Source organism: Myotis brandtii, unplaced genomic scaffold (genome assembly GCF_000412655.1).
Source record: "Myotis brandtii unplaced genomic scaffold, ASM41265v1 scaffold52, whole genome shotgun sequence".
NCBI lineage: Eukaryota > Metazoa > Chordata > Mammalia > Chiroptera > Vespertilionidae > Myotis > Myotis brandtii.
The window spans coordinates 1075103-1094102 of record NW_005369826.1 but is presented as its reverse complement, the minus strand read 5'-3'; the positions used below and the strand labels follow the sequence as shown (position 1 = coordinate 1094102).

The 19000-nt window shown below is 38.7% G+C and overlaps 2 protein-coding genes and 1 long non-coding RNA gene across 3 annotated transcripts in view; 2 read left to right on the top strand and 1 right to left on the bottom strand.

The window, feature by feature from the left end:
* The window catches only part of BTG3 (BTG family, member 3), a 17449-nt gene extending 16501 nt beyond the window's left edge, over window positions 1–948 (top strand). Inside the window, exon 4 of the mRNA XM_005877427.2 lies at window positions 278–948. Within this exon, the coding sequence (XP_005877489.1) occupies window positions 278–520 (243 nt within the window). The 3' untranslated portion in view covers window positions 521–948. The remainder of the gene's footprint in view (window positions 1–277) is intronic.
* A 54-nt stretch (window positions 949–1002) lies between these two features.
* The window catches only part of CXADR (coxsackie virus and adenovirus receptor), a 33747-nt gene continuing 15749 nt past the window's right edge, over window positions 1003–19000 (bottom strand). Inside the window, exons 6-7 of the mRNA XM_005877430.2 lie at window positions 18496–18679; window positions 1003–1656 (exon numbers count right to left, since the gene is read on the bottom strand). Coding sequence (XP_005877492.2) covers window positions 1615–1656; window positions 18496–18679 — 226 coding nt within the window. The 3' untranslated portion in view covers window positions 1003–1614. The remainder of the gene's footprint in view (window positions 1657–18495; window positions 18680–19000) is intronic.
* Window positions 6591–9227, top strand: LOC106728015. Its single transcript, XR_001364246.1, has 2 exons — window positions 6591–7121; window positions 9067–9227. It is a non-coding gene; the product is annotated as an uncharacterized LOC106728015 (long non-coding RNA).

The following is a 19000-nucleotide window of genomic DNA, read 5'->3' as shown; positions in this document are numbered from 1 at the left end:
CTGAAGGCCCCCCCCCCCCCCCCCCCGTGCACAAATGTCATGCACCGGGCCTCTAGTTAATAAATAATACAAGAATAAACTTGGTTGCATACTCACAACTGTAAACCTACTTTTGGCCCACCCTGTATTTAGACTTGACCATAGGAATATCATTCTTAGGGTTGTGGGTGAGTGATTTTGTTTTTCTTTAATGAGGAATCTAGAAACTCAATTAGTTTTACATAACACATGACTAATTTTTCCTCTGAATTAACTTAGTGTTTTTTCTTTCCTACAGATTTCAGAATTGATATTCCCACCTCTTCCAATGTGGCACCCTTTGCCCAGAAAAAAGCCAGGGATGTACCGAGGGAATGGCCATCAGTGTCACTACCCTCCGCCTGTTCCATTTGGTTATCCACATCAGGGAAGGAAGAATAATAAACCATACCGCCCAATTCCAGTAACATGGGTACCTCCTCCTGGAATGCATTGTGACCGGAATCACTGGATTAATCCTCACATGTTAGCACCTCACTAGCTGCTTTTGATTCTATTGGTGTTGAGAGAAGGTAGAATAAGCCTGACTGCATATTAAAAGTTCATACTCATAGTAGTAAAGTTAGATGGGTTAAACCATCAAACTTATTTTTATAGAGAAGTTATTGAGAATAATCTTTCTAAAAAATATATGCACTTTAGATATGTTGGTATAGTTTGAGAAATTTTATTAAAGTTAGTCAAGTGCCTGAGTTTTTAATATTGGATTTGAGTATTTATATATTGTGCATCAACTCTGTTGCATACGAGAACAGTGTAGGAGTGGTCGATCTGTTATAATAGCACCTTTGAGCATTTACTTTATGGAGAGTATGTAAGTTATTTATACGCAGGGAAATATATTTTATGTTATTGTTTAGAAGAATTGTGTGAAATCATGTAGTTGCAAATAAAAAGTAGTTTGAGGCATGACAATGTGTGCTTCTGTTCTGTGCATAAAAAACAAGGGAGAAAGAGTAAAGGGCATGTTTCACTTCACTGTTTAATTAAATATTTAGCAAAGAAAAAACTAATTTTTAATTTTCCTTTAAAAATCAACTTTTAAAAACCATACTTTTCCCAAAGTCTGCAGTGTCAAAATATGCATATGAAAGAATAAAATTTGTTAGTAGTAGCTCATTGAAAATATAAACATAATAAAACATCTTTCAAATTATTAAAGTCACTATACATAGGACTTTCTTACCCAAGGATTTGGCCTATACTAATGTTTTGGGGCTTTTTTCCCCTTTTTAGAGGGGAGGGGGGATGAGGGTGGGGAAAGGAATATTCATCAGTTGCCTCCTTTACCAGGATTGAACCTGCAACCTGCGTATGCAACCTGACCGGGAATAGAACCCACCACATTTTGGTGCACGGGACAATGCTCCAACTGAGTGACATTGGTCAGGGCTGGCCTGTACTAATTTTGATAGGACATTTGACTTATGTTCGTAATGCCAGTGCATAAAGCAGAAATGTCCTTTCAGCCACTCAATTTCTGTGCCCATTTTGCAACATGTTAAAGTCTTTACTAGAGGTCTGAAATAAAGTCAAATCGAACAGTACTTCAGATTCTTCAGCAGTCCTTCATATTTACACCACTGTAATGCCATCAGTCTTGTAAGTGTACTTGAACTACAAAAAGAGAAAAGGAGAAATAAGAATTTGGATTTTTCTCCCCCAGAATACATTTTAAAGAATTAAGATCAATACTTTTTCCCATTTTCCACATCTTTAAATTATTTAACATCAGAAAAAGTCATAACTTGCTAATAAATCATTGGATAGCCTTGGCTATTCTAAATATTCCTGTTGTCATTTTTTGTGATAAATTCTGTTGACATAGAATACCAGAGAAGTGCACAAACATTAAGTCATAATCATAACTCAGATTTGAAAGTATGGAAATTGAAGTGTTTGCAATCTCAACATAAAACATTTTTAAACCTTAGATATTTTTCTAGTTTAATGTTATTGTATTCTTTGATAAACCATATACAACTTTTAACATACTTCCAAACTTTCTACTTTTTCCTCTGAAAAACGGATTGGCAAAAATAGGTTTACAATTGTACACAAAAAATTCTTTATTGTATTATTGTACAACTGTAAACCTACTTTTGCCTGCCCCTGTATATAATGAATACCTATTCAAACTTCAGTTTATTTTTCTAGGGGTAACTGGCATCACAAGGGAGATTAGTTTTATTTTAGTCTAAAATTTTTAAAAACTTGCTATTTTGTGTGACAAAGGAAAATTTGTGGTCAATTGTAAAGGTGACAGGTAGGTTTCAGGTATTTTTATCAGGGAGTTAGCATTTGTTCTGTTAGTTTGCTCACATCTATATAAAAGCCTATGTGACCGGAATGACCAGTTGCTATGATGCACACTGAACACCAGGGGGCAGATGCTCAATGCAGGAGCTGTTCCCTGGTGGTCAGTGCACTTCCCCAGCCAACCTCCCCGGCCCTCCACCTGGCCGGCAGGCCCTGATCACCTGATTGGGGTCGGGCCCTGGGCTGGGATGGGGAACCAGGGTGGGTGGCGGCGGATGTAGCCCAATTCCCAGGGGGCCGAGGGCCAGCTTCCTCCTCTGGGCCAGCAGCCAAACTCCTGTGCCCCATTCCTCACCCTGGCCGGCAGGCCCCGATCGGCCCGCCACCCACCCGCCCAGGGGCAGTGTAGTGGCAAGAGAAGGAGGGGGGGGGGTAGGTGTGGAACTGCACAGTGGCAGAGCGCCGATGATGGCGTCAGTGTCCAGTGTCCGTTCCTTCTGCACCTGGCCCAGCAACCATCGCCTCCTCTCTGGCCTGGCCCTGATCGACCTGACCCCGATGAACCCTGATCGCAGGCCAGGCCTAGGGACCCCATCCGTGCATGAATTTCATGCACCGGGCCTCTAGTTGTAGTTATAAGCTTGTTGGGAAAATCAGAAGTACTAGTATACTAGCCATACTGACAAGGAAGTATTTTTGGCATCCCCCTGGTAATTGGACCTTTCTTTCCACATTAGGTTACTATAAAATCACCTAAATCTCTTATTCATTCCTCCTGATAACTAAATGGCAGAGTGCCTTGGGGAAAATGCTAATTTTGAACTTGTATATTAGATGAACTACCTGTAGAAGATTTCTGACTTGATATCCACCTTCCACCTTGTTCTAAAATACATTTAAAGCAGTGGTTCCCAACCTTTTTTTGGCCATGCCCCACCTAAGCATCTCTAAAATCCTGATGCCCCCCCCCCCCATATAATTCTTATTATTCAAAAAGTGAACTATTCACGTGGAGGAAGCCTAAAAGGCCATTAATGGTCTAAACAAGCTTCCACAGAACATGGCATCCATGAAAGAGAAAAATAAAAGAACGAAAGGACAGTTGAAGTACTGAAGAAGAAATCACTAAGAAGTTATTAAAAAAAATAAGAAGTGATAGCAAAAAATAGCAAATAAAGTTTCAGAACATAATAGAGAACAGAAATACATAAATATGTCACAATATATATTTATATACTGTACTAGAGGCCTGGTGCATGAAATTTGTGCGTGGCGGTGGTGGTGGTGGGGTGTTCCTCAGCTGGCCTGCACCCTCTCGCAATCTGGGACCCCTCGGGGGATGTATGACTGCTGGTTTAGGCCTGATCCCTGATACATTTCTGAATTAAATGATTACAATGTGGTTACAAAATTTTGTTGCTGATCCCTGGGGGATCGGGCCTAAACTGGCAGTCAGACAATCCCTCTTGCAATCTGGGACCGTTGGCTCCTAACCGCTCACCTGCCTGCCTGATCGCCTCTAACCACTCGCCTGCCTGCCTGATTGCCCCAAACCCCTCTCCTGCCTGCCTGATTGCCCCTAACCGCTTGCCTGCCTGCCTGATCACCCTTAATTGCCTCTGCCTCGGCCCCCGTGTGGTGGCTTCGTCTGGAAGGACGTCCGGAATGACATCTGGAAGGTTATTTGGCTGTCCAGTCTAATTAGCATATTACACTTTTATTATTATAGATATGAGGCCCCTAGAATCATAAATGCAAAAAATTCACTGTTAATAACTCTCAAATTGCCCCCCATTAAAAATCAAATTGCCCTCCTGTGGGGTGTGTACCCCATGTTGGGAACCACTGATTTAAAGCAACAGAAAGCTGCCTGGCTGGTGTGGCTCAGTGGTTGAATGTTAACCTATGAACCAGGAGATCAAGGTTCAATTCTTGGTCAAGGCACATGCCCTGGTTGTAGGCTCAATCCCCTGTGGGGTGTGTGCAGGAGGCAGCTGATCGATGATTATTTCTCATCATTGATATTTCTATCCCTCTCCTCTCTGAAATCAATAAAAATATATTTAAAAAACAAACATCTAGCCCTGGCTGGTTTGGTTTAGTGGATAGAGCGTCGGCCTGCAGACTGAAGGGTCCCAGGTTCGATTCCGGTCAAGGGCATGTACCTTGGTTGCGGGCACATCCCCGGTGGGGGGTGTGCAGGAGGCAGCTGATCTATGTTTCTCTCTCATTGATGTTTCTAACTCTTTATCCCTCTCCCTTCCTCTCTGTAAAAAATCAATAAAATATATTTTAAAAAAAGAAAAAACATCTAGTTAAAAAAAAACAACACTAGAAAATACCATGTAGCCACAAAAGATGGATTTGTAGTGACATGGAATAAAATGCTACAAGTCGTGGAAATATTGCCAATGGTGTCAATATTGTCTGGAAAAAAAAATACCAAATTGTTAATAGTAGTGTTCTCAGAGGCAGTGGAAAGGGGGCAGATACAGAGAACTCAATTTTTCTACATTGTGCATTTCGGTCTGGACTTTTATACTGAGCATTATTACTTTGTAACTGGAGGGGTGAAAACACAAACACTTTTTAAAGCACTTAAGACAAGTTCAGAGGACTTATTTTTATTGAATAAAAATACTATACATCACTGATAATCAAATTCCATGTAGAGGATATCTATTACATTTCTGAATTAAATGACTGTAATGTGGTTACAAAATTTTGTTGCTGATCATACTGTGTCTAGAAGGAAATATTCCAAAATAATAAATGCTTGTAATAGTGGTAGTGTTCCCAATTATATATCACATAGTTTTGTGATAAAAAATTTAAATAGTACTTTGTGGGGGGAAAAATCCTATTAAGAAAGAGTATTGAATACCTAAAGTTAAGCTTTAACAACAACAGAAAAGTGTGAGTCCTATAGAGGAGAAAAATTTATAAAAAATTGCCAAAAGACAAAAAGAACTAAATAGAAGAAATACCATATTTCTAAATTGCCTCAATATTATAAAAGCATTACTTTCCAAATTAATATGTAAAATCAATATAAATCATAATTAAGATCTCAATGAAATTTTAATGGAACTCAAAAACTTGATTTAAGTTTACATGTAAGAATAATTCTCAAGAATAACTAAGAATATTTTTAAAAGAACAATGGATGGGGAGTGTTCTTCCTTTTATATAACTTATCAATATACTCTAAAGCAGTGATGGCGAACCTATGACACGTGTGTCAGAGGTGACACGTGAACTCATTTTTTTGGTTGATTTTTCTTTGTTAAGTGGCATTTAAATATATAAAATAAATATCAAAAATATAAGTCTTTGTTTTACTATGGTTGCAAATATCAAAAAATTTCTATATGAGACACGGCACCAGAGTTAAGTTAGGGTTTTTCAAAATGCTGACACACCGAGCTCAAAAGGTTCGCCATCACTGCTCTAAAGTATAATATAGGAGTGAACTAATACACTATACTGATAGAATTACAAGTACAGAACCAGAAACATAGAGTCACGTGCCACTTAATGTATCATTAGGTGGTTTGGTCCTGAGAACATTATAGGGGGTACTTATACAAACCTACACTGTATAACTTAATAAGCAGCTAGGCTATATGATATCCCACTGTCGTATATGTGGTCTGTCATTGATGGAAATGTTAGGCAGTGAATGACTATACAGAAGTTTAATGTATGGTGAATGTGGCTTTACAAGTTGGAAATGAGTTACTAATAAAATATTAATAGTGAACTATTTGGCTATGCAATTTTTAAAGTTAAATTCCTACTTCAAACCATAAAAATTCTGGATAAAGATAAAATCTAAATTATAAAACTATAAAAGTACTGAGGAAATAAATGAGATATTTACAAGCCTTAGCATAGGAAAATCTTCCCCACTGGACAGAAAGATTTGGTGATTTGGAATTGAAGAAAAAGATAAGCTGCGTATTAAAAGACAAACTCCAAAGAGGGGAAAAATTTCCACAAAATGTTTAAAAGAAAATGAACTAACATTCTTTCTACAAAAAAACTCCTACATATAATTAAATTATTTAGCAGAGCCAAATATAAAGAAATACAAATGGCTAAAAACAGAAGATGTGCTAATAGCACACTAACGACTAAAGGAAACACCAGCTAACACCATGAAATAATCATTTATCACCTAGCAAAGTGACAAACATTGAAAAGATTGTGGTTTGCATTCATTGTGGAAGGCAATTTTATAATGCCAAAAAAATTCAAATTCTATATATCTAGAAGATAATTGGAAACACTTTTGCAAATTTATAAATCAGTGTGCAATTGATGCATTATTTGCCATAATAAACATAATTCATACTACGTAAGAGTAAGGCCAATACAAGAATAACCTGTGACTACTGATGCGCAAAACTGTCCACCATATTGTGTGAGCAGTGAAAATAGATGCAAAAAATGAGCATAATAGTAGAACTTAACAGGGCTACCATTGAAACTGGGTCTCAGAGTATCCAAGTTGACCCAGGTGATCGAAACATCTTCAAACTCAAGAAGCATGCTTTTAGAAGCAAGAGAGATAGACAACCCCTTAACAGTGCTTACCCTTAAAGTGTTAGTAATAGTGTGTGAGCATTATTTGTTTGTCATTTGGAAAGCAATAGAATAGATATTTTGTTCTTTTCTTGGTTTAGACAGGATTTCAATGAAAAGAAACAAATCACCTTTGAAAATATTATTGGCCACAAGAGGGCATCAGATAATCTTCCAACTTCCAGCTGCAAGTTGTATTTGAAAATAATTTCCCTTCTCCATGAAAAGCATTAACGGTTAGTTTAAATCACTGCTTTTTCTATGGATCTACATGCAGAAATTACCATAGGTAATGAAGAACTTTAACTAACTATGCCATAATTATTATACACAACAAGATATTTATTAGAATTATTTTTGTTATTAAAACTAATGCCAATTTAGGAAACCAAATAGCTAAAAGCAGAGGAAAGATCATTAAAATTGCCTGTAACCCCTCTAGCAAAGATAACCACTGCTAATATTTTAGTGAATGGGGAATGTTTTAAAGAGGGAGTTTTTAGTTTATATTCTCCCATTCTGTGTTATGACATGAAATATATTCATTTTATGGTTATGCAATTGGAAAAAGTGGAACATTTTATTATGTCACTGATTTGTTTTAAACATGGTTTTAATAGTTTCATAGTATTCATACGTATCTGCCTTGATTTAACCCATCTTTATCATTAGATATTAAGCTACAGATCTCTTTTGGAAATGTCTTCAATCATATATCTAAATATAACTACCTTTGTTGAGGGTGGGGTGGGAGAAGGATAATTTTCCTTTCAAGTTCATAAATAGACAAACAGAACTGCCAACTATTTGAAATCATACACAGAAAATTATAGATGATACATTTTTTAGGGTCAAATTGATAAGTAAAGCTGTAAAGTTCAACAGAAAACAGCTAGCATAATTGACTATTTGTTTCACTAAATTCAGTGGAAAAAATTGTTTTTGTATCTTAGATCATTCATCAAATGCTTTTTCTAAAGAAAGGAAATAAAATTTACTGATTAAAAATGAAAGTAAATTTAAAAAATTTGAACTTTGTCTAAAGGGACTAACATGAAAAATGTAAAATTTACTTTTGTCATCTGCATTATTACTAAGTGAAACCTCACTATTTCATGTTTCCTAATATTGCCCAATGATAAGACTGACCACACTTAAAATCTGATATTGATAGCTAGTAAGATCCTTTGGTAAATAATTTTTTTAAAATACCAGTTGTGTCTGGCCAGTGTGGCTCAGTGGTTGAGTGTCGACCTATGAACCAGGTCATGGTTCGATTCCCAGTCAGGGCACATGCCTGGGTTGCAGACTCGATCCCCAGTGTGGGAGTTGCAGGAGGCAGCCAATCAATGATTCTCTTTCATCATTGATGTTTCTATCTCTTCCTCTCTTTTCCTCTCTGAAATCAGTAAAACATATTTAAAAAAAATACTAGTTGTGATGCTTGATACTCACTGTGAAATCTGGAGAGGAGCACACACACACACACGCACACACAAATACAGGATCTTGAATAGGGATTTGGTATGCAAATTTACAGTAAAACTCCTCTTCCCTGACACAATTAGGAGTGCCAATCAAACAAGTTTAAATGGAAAACCATTAAAAATTATATATCCCTTAAACATTTTTAAGTGTTTAACATTATTCAATATACTTTCAGTCACCAAATTTTTGATGTGGAATTAAGAATTTTTCTTAGAATATGGGTCTATTGCTAGGAGTGTTTGTTTTCCTCATAACATACATCCATAATATATCCATGTTGATTTAAACTGTGCTTTCTTTGCAGTGAGTGAAAACAATATATTCTTAAAGCAATGTGCCAGCAGAATAATTTCCTCAGATATGTTGTCTTTACCATATCTAGGACAGTTGATATGTACAATTTACTCAAATTATGCAATCAGCAACCTAACTAGCATAAACAGGCTTGGCACCAAACAAAGCAGACCCTTGTCCATCATACACCCCACTGGGGCCACCATGGGCATCCCTAAGAAGAGTGCAGCTATGGATGCTCCGTGTGCCTGGGCACTGGTGAGCACTTTGCAGAAGGAGCAGAAGGCACTGAGGAAGCCATTCTGCTCTGTTTCACTGGCCTCCTCCCAGGCTGGTGTTGCTGGGAGTGAGAGGTGAGAGCCACACACTCTAACTCTTCCCTTCTTTCCTTTATTATAGTTCACTCAAGGCCGGGACTGCCATGGACTCAAGGTTCATAGAAAAATACTGGACCAGGAAGCAGGAGACCCGGATTCTGTTCCTAACGGGGGCCTTGGGAAATCAAAACCTTCCTGGATCTTGATTTTTTTTCATAAAATGATATTGAACTAGATAACATAGCCTACGGACATTTTTTTGTTTTTTACAAAATTTGAACTGCGTTATACATTTTCACTTAAAAATATCACAAATCTTTTGCCCATAATATTACAAAAAGTTTAAATCACATAAACATACTCATAAAGCCCTATTGGGCTACTGTATAGTGAGTGCATTTTTATCTTGTCCTGGACAGAGCAATAGTATCTTTTATTTTATTTATATTTTTATTGATTTCAGAGAGGAAGGGAGAGGGAGAGACAGAAACATCAATGATGATGACTGGCTGCCTCTTAGACGCCCCACACTGGGGATTGAGCCCACAACCCAGGCATGTGCCCCGACCAGGAATCGAACTGTCATCTCCTGGTTCATAGGTCTACACGGAACCACTGAGCCATGCTGGCCGGGCGCAGATAGTATCTTTTAGTTGGAAGGGCAGAGATGATGTTTCCTTTCACAGAATTATTTCACTTTGTGTTGTTTCTATGAACAAATAAAATGTCCCCTCCTTGTCACTAGATGAAAAGACTGGTGGAGGTTGATGTTGGAGGACTATGATTTCCCACCAGGTTGCAAATCATTGGTATGTGCTGTTATCATACTCTCTCCTCTCAGAATCGCAAGGTCATTCTACTGTTCCCCGGAAATGTTCTCACTGTTGACAGTTCTGGGCCTACATGAGAGGGAAAATGTCCTACTTAGCAACATTCAAACAGCACACTGCCGGCAGCCAACATTCAACTTGGAATAGTGTGTGACAGCTGACCTAACACATGACCCAGACACATCTTGTTTTCAAGTGCAAGATAACTAATTGTCTTCATTACTTTAGTTTGTGCTGATTCCATAAAACTGCTTTGGGCAAGAACTCCAGAAACTTGAAGAAAACAAAGATAAATTAAGAAACACACTGTGATGGGAACACATGTGGTGATGGCTGGACTGGAACACAGCCAGAGCCGCTGTAATTATCAGCCAAGATTCTTGAGAATCTATTGTGTCCAACATTGAGATGTAAAGATGCTCCTCTGCCTTTGAGAAATCACATCTGCGTAGGAGAGGAGACAAGCACGGGAAGAGACAGGCGACCCTCAGGTCCCCTTGAGGAACAGTTTAGGAGGGGTTAGGATTGCATGGTCAGTAGGGAAAGACCATACACAGAGTCAAAGAAAAAGGATAACCTGGCCCCCCAAAACCCAAACCTTTTATTTTATATCACAAAGGGCTAATTTTATTATATTTAAGAGCTCCAAATTAGCAGAATCTATAATAATAAAAGCATAATATGCTAATTAGACTGGATGTCCTTCCGGACGACCTTCCGGATGAAGCGGGGGCTGCAAGGGAAGGCCGGGTCCTGGGTGCCTGCCAGCGGCTGGAGGGAAGCCCGGGTCCTGGTGGCCAGAGGGAAGCTGGTACCGGCAGCCGAGGGAAGGAAGGCCTACTCTTGCACAAATTTCGTGCATTGGGCCTCTAGTAGTAATATAAAAGAAAAATGGGCAAAGCACACGAACACAGTTCTCAAATAGTTTTTAAACATAAGATGATCAACTGGACAAATAACAAGAGAATTTTAAACCATGAAATACTTTTCTTCCCAGAGATCAAAACGTTGAATAAGAGTATTGGTGAAGACTGGGGGTGAGATAAGCACTCATCCATTGCAAGCATAGGCCGCTACAACATGTACAAAGCTATTATAATAAAAGCTATCACAATACTCTACAATCAGCACCTCCCTTTCTAGAAATGTAAAGATACAGCCCTAACCAGTTTGGCTCAGTGGATAGAGCGTCGGCCTGAGGACTGAAAGGTCCCAGGTTCGATTCCGGTCAAAGGCATGTACCTTGGTTGCGGGCACATCCCCAGTAGGAGGTGTGCAGGAGGCGGCTGATAGATGTTTCTCTCTCATTGATGTTTTTAACTCTCTATCCCTCTCCCTTCCTCTCTGTAAAAAAATCAATAGAAATATATTAATATATACATATACACATATATATCGTGATGTATACAGGAACACACCTCTTGTAATTTTACTCATTATATCTAAAAAGATGGGATCAATTTAAATGGGCATCAATTGGAGACTGTTTAAATAAATTACAGAGTATCACTGTGATGTAAATATTAGTTTTGAAAACAAGTTAGATAGATGTATAGATGACAGAAAACAGATAACATAGATACAGAATAATCTAAGAGGATTTGTTAAATTAGAAAAACCATGTAGCCCGGCTGGTGTAGCTCATTGGCTGAGCACTGACCCATAAATCAGGAGGTCAGTGGTTCAATTCCCAGCCAGGGCCCATGCCCAGATTGTGGGCTCGATCCCCAGTAGAGGGTGTGCAGGAGGCAGCCAATCCTCATCGATGTTTCTCCCTTTCCTTCCTCTCTAAAATCAATAAAAACCTATTTAAAAAAACAAACAAACCTGTATGTATACACCAGTGTAAGGAAGTATGGTAGTGGAGGGCCAGTTGTAAAAGTCTAAAACCTAAGAGAGAAACAGTCACTGACTTCACTCCAGACCTACTCAGCATCTGAGGGGTTTAGAAATTTCTTTTACTTCTCCAGGTCTTTATAACTAGGAGATGGTGTTTTTTAAGGTGACTCCTCCAGAGCCAGGTCACCCCATCCTGTATTTATGCAAATTAACTTTTCATGTCACGTGCAGACTTTCTCACCACACACGCCCACTCACTTTTTCTTTTGGGGAACAAACCAGACAAGTTGTCTTGCAGAACATATGACGTGAACTTATTGAATGCACATTTGCCCCTAGTGCCGTTTCTTTCCTAAAAATTCACTCAGTATGTACTGAGCAATATGCCAGAGTTAGGAACTGGAGATATTGGGGAATAAACTAGGTTTAAACTCACAAAGGGGACCTAGTAAGCATGTTAAATAACTAGAACACAAAAGGTTTTGTGCCATAAAAGACATGCACTGGCCATACTGAGGGCCCAGGCACCCCTCTAAATTAGCATGTGAGTGAGGGGCAGGGGTGCGGATCAGGAAAAATGACTCAAAGGACAAGTGTTTGGATTTACACGGTATGAAACCCCAGCCCCCCAGCAGGTGCGTAGAGGTGCACCTAAAGGTGTGGAGAAAATAAACCAGAGAGAAATGGAATGGACCACGAGGGCCCTTTTAGATGAGATTATGATGGCCTGGATTTTAATATGGTCATAGTTACATTTTAAGAACCAGTCCACTAGGCCCGGGGTCAATGACTCAGGGCAAGACAAGATCACGCTGGCTTCTAGTACTTTGTTGGGGACTGACATCAGGTTTTACTCCTGTGATTTCCTGCACCTTCTCCCATCCTCTCCATTCTCCATCCGAGTTAGAATTTTCACAGCTCAGCAGTGAAACGAGAAGCAAACTGATCAAGGAGCTAGTCAGAGTTCTTGGTTCACTAGACCGAAATGTATTTCTTGATTCTTCATTAACTCCAGGAATTTTTCTTTTTCTGTAGTTACTTTAGGATAATTCCCCCCCCCCAAAGTTATTACATTTAGAAAAGTAATTTAAATAACAAATCACATTTGATTTATACTTCAGAAATACCAGCAAGAAAAATGGAGCTGAGTTGGGACTGCCTTTCTAATCTCTCACTGTTGCCTTCATTGCATTTAGAAATTATATTTGTTTATGCCTTAGACTTTAAACCACTTTTATTTAATAACAATTGACTTATATTTAATTTTGTTTCATCAGTTTTGCCATTTGGTATTTAATTAACCAGAAATAGGATCTGGCCTTTAGAGCTGCAAGATTAAAATATGGTCTAAATGAAAGGCATTAAATTATACTCAGTAGGCCCTGACCAGTTTGGCTCAGTGGATAGAGCGTCGGGCCGTGGACTGAAAGGTCCCAGGTTCGATTCTGGTCAAGGGCATGTACCTTGGTTGCAGGCTCGATCCCCAGTAGGGGGCGTGCAGGAGGCAGCTGATGGATGTTTCTCTCTCAGTGATGTTTCTAACTCTCTATCCCTCTCCCTTCCTCTCTGTAAAAAGTCAACAAAAAAAATACATTTTTAAAAATTATACTCAGTAGTGTCACTTAGCATATTTTATTGTAATCTTGGGTCCTTAAAACTCTGTGTATCATGATCAGCATCCCAGCTACCAGGGACAAATGCAAAGCCTTTTTCATTGAATCAATTCTAGTTCTTTAAGAGCCTCCAACATCCCCTGGGACGTAGGTATTTGCATCCCCATTCTAAAGCACTAGGAAACTGAAGCCAAGTAAAGCATCTGGTAATGAGTGGTGTTCAAACAGGTCCGACTCCAAGGCCTACGCTCTTCTCCTTTAAGCCTCTGAGTAGAAAACTTCATGTTAGTATAAACCAGTTGTTCTCAACCTGGGTGGGGGGTGGTAGACATTTGGAAACACATTGGGAGACACGGTTTTTGGTTGTCACATCTGGGGGAGGGAGGAGTTCTGTTGGCACCCAGTAGGTAGAGACCAGGGATGATACTAAACAACCTACAATGCCTAGGACACTCCCCCACAACAAAGAGTTACCCAGCCCAAAGTGTTAAAAGTGCCAAGATTGAGAAACTAGAGGGTAAACGATATTCCTCAAAAAGTCTTACAGACCTATTACTACCCCCATCCTGTTTTGTTTTGTTTTGTGAAATCAATGTTTAGGGTCAATGAAAATAGCTTTAAACCAGAACCAGATGTGTTTAATACATACATGCATGCACATTTTTAATGCAGCTGAGAAGTGCTTTGAGTTTATACTGCAAAACACTGTGGAGTGATCACAGAACTTTGAAGGTTTCAACCCCAAATATTATGGTATATACTGCATATAGATGTAGGGTGGGGAAACACATGTATGCTTCATGTTTCCAATTATGTGTGATTGTTCTGCTCTTTATTCTGTTTAATAACGGATGCAAAGGGTGTGGGGAAAGAAGCCCTGACTCAGAAAGCAGGGAGAAACATCATATTGAAACTTTATAAGTAGACATTTTTTTTTTTCAAGCACAATGAAGCCACACCATGAGGCAGAAAACTACTTTCTTAATTTTATTTGAAAAGTACACAAGGTCACAAAGCTAGAGCAAGTTCTTGCTTTTTTAACCAAATTTGTTCTTACAAAGTTCAAAATCTGCACCATTGGATATTTAAGCCAGAAACTTTAAATACAAAAATCACCTTTGAAACTGACACTATCAATTCTCTACTTGCATATGTGAAGTGTCAAAATCTTTTTTTCTCAGTAGTACAAGTTTATTTATTACAAATGTTCACAGTAAGGGATGAGAATAAGTGAATCAGTGAATTGTGGTTCTCTTGACACTTGTGTCATTAAATACATTAGTAGAAAAATGCAAAGTTCTTCCTTGATTGGAGCGTTTAGTGTTCGTGACCAACACCAATCCCAACAGGTACTTTCCCCTCAAATTACAAAACAGGGTACTTTGTAAAACTTGATTAACAGTAAGAAGCCAGATACAGCAAATATTGCTGGTGTTACTATCCATAAGATAACATATTTGCTGGTGTTACTCATAAGATAACATATTTGCTGGTGTTACTATCCATAGGATAAGCAGAACTGCAATTCACAAATTTATTATTCTTCCCTGTTTCCATAACATGAATAAGTAGAATCTGTGCTCAGTTATGGACCATATTTTAGTGTCAAAATAGGCAAACAAGTAAAAAATCCAACTGCAGAATATGTTGCCTTTATTGCAAGACTACCCAAAGGCATTTGAAATATTAAAACTTGCCCAGAACATTTATACTACTAAACACAGAATATTACAAAGATGTATGTACATATATATATATAATATATAATGTCACAAGCCACTAAGAAGTTAAAATGGTGTCAAGGTTTTCTACAAACTACTCCTTACACGACACGTCAAAGCATTAAGCACATAATATGGACCTTTTCTGTTCACACTGGAATAAGGGGTCTGAAAGCCCTAAACACTGTGGAGGTGAAAAGAGATTAGGAAAAACTTGAAACATTCACATAACTTCAGATTTACATGCTGCACGCACACAGAAAGACAGAGAATGGTTATTTTAAAAAGCCATCCATTATAGAATTTGATGTCTAACTTCATGCAACGAGTTCTTTTTATATTTAATCAAAATGTTTATTTGCCCCTTTACTTGCTCCTAATTTATGAAACTCAATCTTGAAAATTATCTTTTTCATAAAAATCAGATATTAATTCATACCAATAATCTAATTGTGTTTCTTGAATTAACCTCCCCCTACGACACACTCTGGCTGTATTTCCATTGTAACAACTCCAGGGCAGATTTTAATTTTTTTTGGCCTTCTAACAGGGGAATATTAGAATAAAAGAACACCGTAAACTACACATTAAAGCAGAGAACTACGTCCGCTAAGGTACCACTGCTTCTCAAGTTATCCTGTGTAACTCAACAAAATGGTATTGAGTCTCTTAGGTGTAAAGTGGAATCAATTGCTTTTGCCTCGAAGACACAGTGCTATCCTTGGCTGATGCTGGTAAGCTCCAATGGCAATGCTCGAATAGCAAGTTTTGTTGAATTGCTTGATGATTACCAATAATTCCAGAACAGATATCTGATCTCTGGTTTAAATGAAATTATCAGTGAGAATCCCTTAATGGGTCAAGCAGAACTACCTGACTTCTGGATTAACTGAAATTTACAATGAGAGTAGCTGAAGACGTAGCCTAAACCTGAATTCTGTCCTCTAAATGTCATCACGCCCAATAGGTCTGCACAGGATACACAACTGATTTTTTGTGAGGTTGTTTCTGAGGGTACAGGTGTTTCTGGAAGAGATTCTGACTTATTTGTAGCTAAATCCTAGACCAGTGGTCGGCAAACTGCAGCTCGGCAAACCGTGGCTTGCGAGCCACATGTGGCTCTTTAGCCCCTTAAGTGTGGCTCTTCCATAAAATACCGGCTCTTCCACAAAATACCAACTTCTGCGCATGGGCCACGAAGTTTCAATCGCACTGTACGTGCGTGCCCGCATGTGGTATTTTGTGGAAGAGCCACACGTGGCTCGAGAGCCGCGGTTTGCCGACCACGGTCCTAGACCAACTACGAAGTCTAGGCAAGGAAAGCCTTACATGTGTCCATTTTTTGTAGTAATTTCTACTTAGATTGATAGCATAATCTTCAGTGCATGAAAACTAATAAAGACCAAAAGTTGTTTCTTAGAGTTTGTGCTGGTATTTCTTAGTACTATTGTATATACATTTGTATTCATATAAAACAGACCAGACATCTGGAGTTCAAAAATAGTTACTATTATAAAATCAGAAACACAGCCAGAGTGTTGGGGATGTTGAAATTTTAGTCTTTATGGATAACACAGTCTGTTAATTTGCATACAAAAAAGAACAGAAAAGAGGAGGCAAGATTGAAGTCTGAGGATAGGAAGGTGTCACAGTGATGCATTTTTAGGAACAGTACCTTCACCTCTAAGCACCTTTCAGGTGATAGCTAGCTCATAGGCACCAGAAATTCATAATAGAAATTAAATGACCCAAAAGGCACAAATGAAACTGTTAACACAAGTATAAAAGCAATATTGTGTGAGGTTAAAACCCTATTTAAAAAAGGCTTCCGAATATGTAAAACCATACACTAATTCATTACACAGACATTCAGCTTAAATTTACCATTAAAAAGTGTACACAATACTCTTACTAATCAGAAAGTCATGCCAACATTAATTTCTAATGCCGCATGAACCACCACAGCACCCAAAGAGATGAACAGAAACCAACTCCCTACAAAATCGAGGGAACAGGTTTCAGAGCTAGTGAAATAATTTATTGCAGACCTTACTTACTATAAAGAAACTGCTGGCTCATTCTACTATATCCACACTCCCTTGCAATCTTAAGGGAAATACAATAAATTTACTTTCTACTAAAACAGTATTTAACACATTTGGCAGTTGGGAGTATTCCTTTTACTCCCTTTCCTTTCTTTCTTTTTTTTAAAGAATAAATCACTTTCACAAAACTAGGACTCAAACTTTTCAAAACTCAACTGGATTTTCTGCAACTGCACAGACAGGTTGGCAGTAGAATAGCAACTGTGCGTCCTCCCAAGTCTGGAAGGCAGAATTGCGAAGGACACCGACTAGCTTACAGTGCGCTCCGTCATTCCGAGCCTATGAAGGAACATCCTCCAGAAACTGCATTCAGGAAGGTAGACTTAGGATTACATGTTTCTGGAACGTATAACATGCAACACCATCCAAAAACAACAACAACGAAACGCTGAACTTCTTAAAATTTGGAACCAATAATTAGGGAATTTCAATCTGTATCTGTCCAATAATAAATGTTATAATTTTTTTCTTAGTAGAAAAATATCACCTAATGCAGAGAGCCAGTATGTGGTTGGGAACTGCAGGATTCCCCATCCTTGCTCTGGCGGGTCTCTGTTCTGGAGATCACCCCAGATTGCTCATCGCTGAAATCCACCCTCACTACCATACCTAGTGCCATTGCTCTATGTAGTGACAGCAAACTTGCTAAATAAATCCATAGGTGCTCCTTTACTTTAGCATATAAAAGAGCTTACTATGCCTCTGTTGCCTGTTGCCAACAATCCATCAATCAAATACTTAAGCAATCATTCCGTAGACAAGGCTTATGCATGACCTGAAAGTAGAACTAGTAATTTCTAGAACCCTGTAGAGTGTTTTTATGTTACTAGAGCTATTCCAAACACATTTAGAGTTTTCAAAGAACAAACATAAAGGACTATAAGAATTTTTTGCCATGAATGCTTCTTTGCCAATTTTGGGTCATAAATTAATTGAGAAAGGCATCCTAAAAAATAATGGCAGGAATGAAAAAGCACTACTTTTTAAGATGATTCAAGTATCAACTTGGTGTGCATGTAAGTTCACCAATATCTTCTCCTATGATTTCATATCCAAAGTGCTACATATTACTAAGTATTGGTAGTTAGAAACTGACAAAATCTTTAAGAAATCTTTTTCAGATGGCAAATTTGTCTTTAGTAACTTTAATGCCTATACTATTCCGATAAAAACAAACACAACTTTTTGAAGTACGTTTCTTACAGTTTTTGGTTCACTTTTTGATCTATTGAGGCTGGTAGCAAAATTTAGAACAAAATAGGTTTTCCTATTTCAAAAGAAGAAGAGAGGTGTGGAGCACAGAGGAGAGAGGTTCGGAGGCCCTATACTATAGACCCGTCCTTGCTCTGGGCTGGAATCATCACCGGCACCGCTCCCATCCTACTGAGATTAGGGGCAGCTACCTTAGCGGGCGGGAGAGTCGGACTCTGAGGAGCGCGTTCAAAATCTTCACTTGGTACTTGGTTATACTGAGTCTTGGAATAGCCCTCCATGTTGGAAGGAGACATGGATCCCAGGGATGAGTGATTGCTGCCGATGTAGCTTCTGGCTGTGGACGTCCGGCTCTTGGGGGGAGGCACGTCTTCCCTGGAAAGCAAAGATCCCAAAATAATCGAAAGAATGAGTTTCTAGAAACCTACAATTGTGTAGCCTATGAATCATGGGTGGGGGCTATCTAAGCACGAAGTATATAAAAGTGTGTGACATACAAAAAAGCAAGCACAATCTATATCCTATCTAATAATAGACAAACATGGTAATTAACCATACCTCCGACACGCTTCCCATTGGCTAATCAGGGCAATATGCAAATTAACTGCCAACCAAGATGGCGGCCGGCAGCCAGGCAGCTGAAGCGAACAGGAGGCTTGCTTGCTCCAGTGACGAAGGAAGCCAAGGTTCCCCACT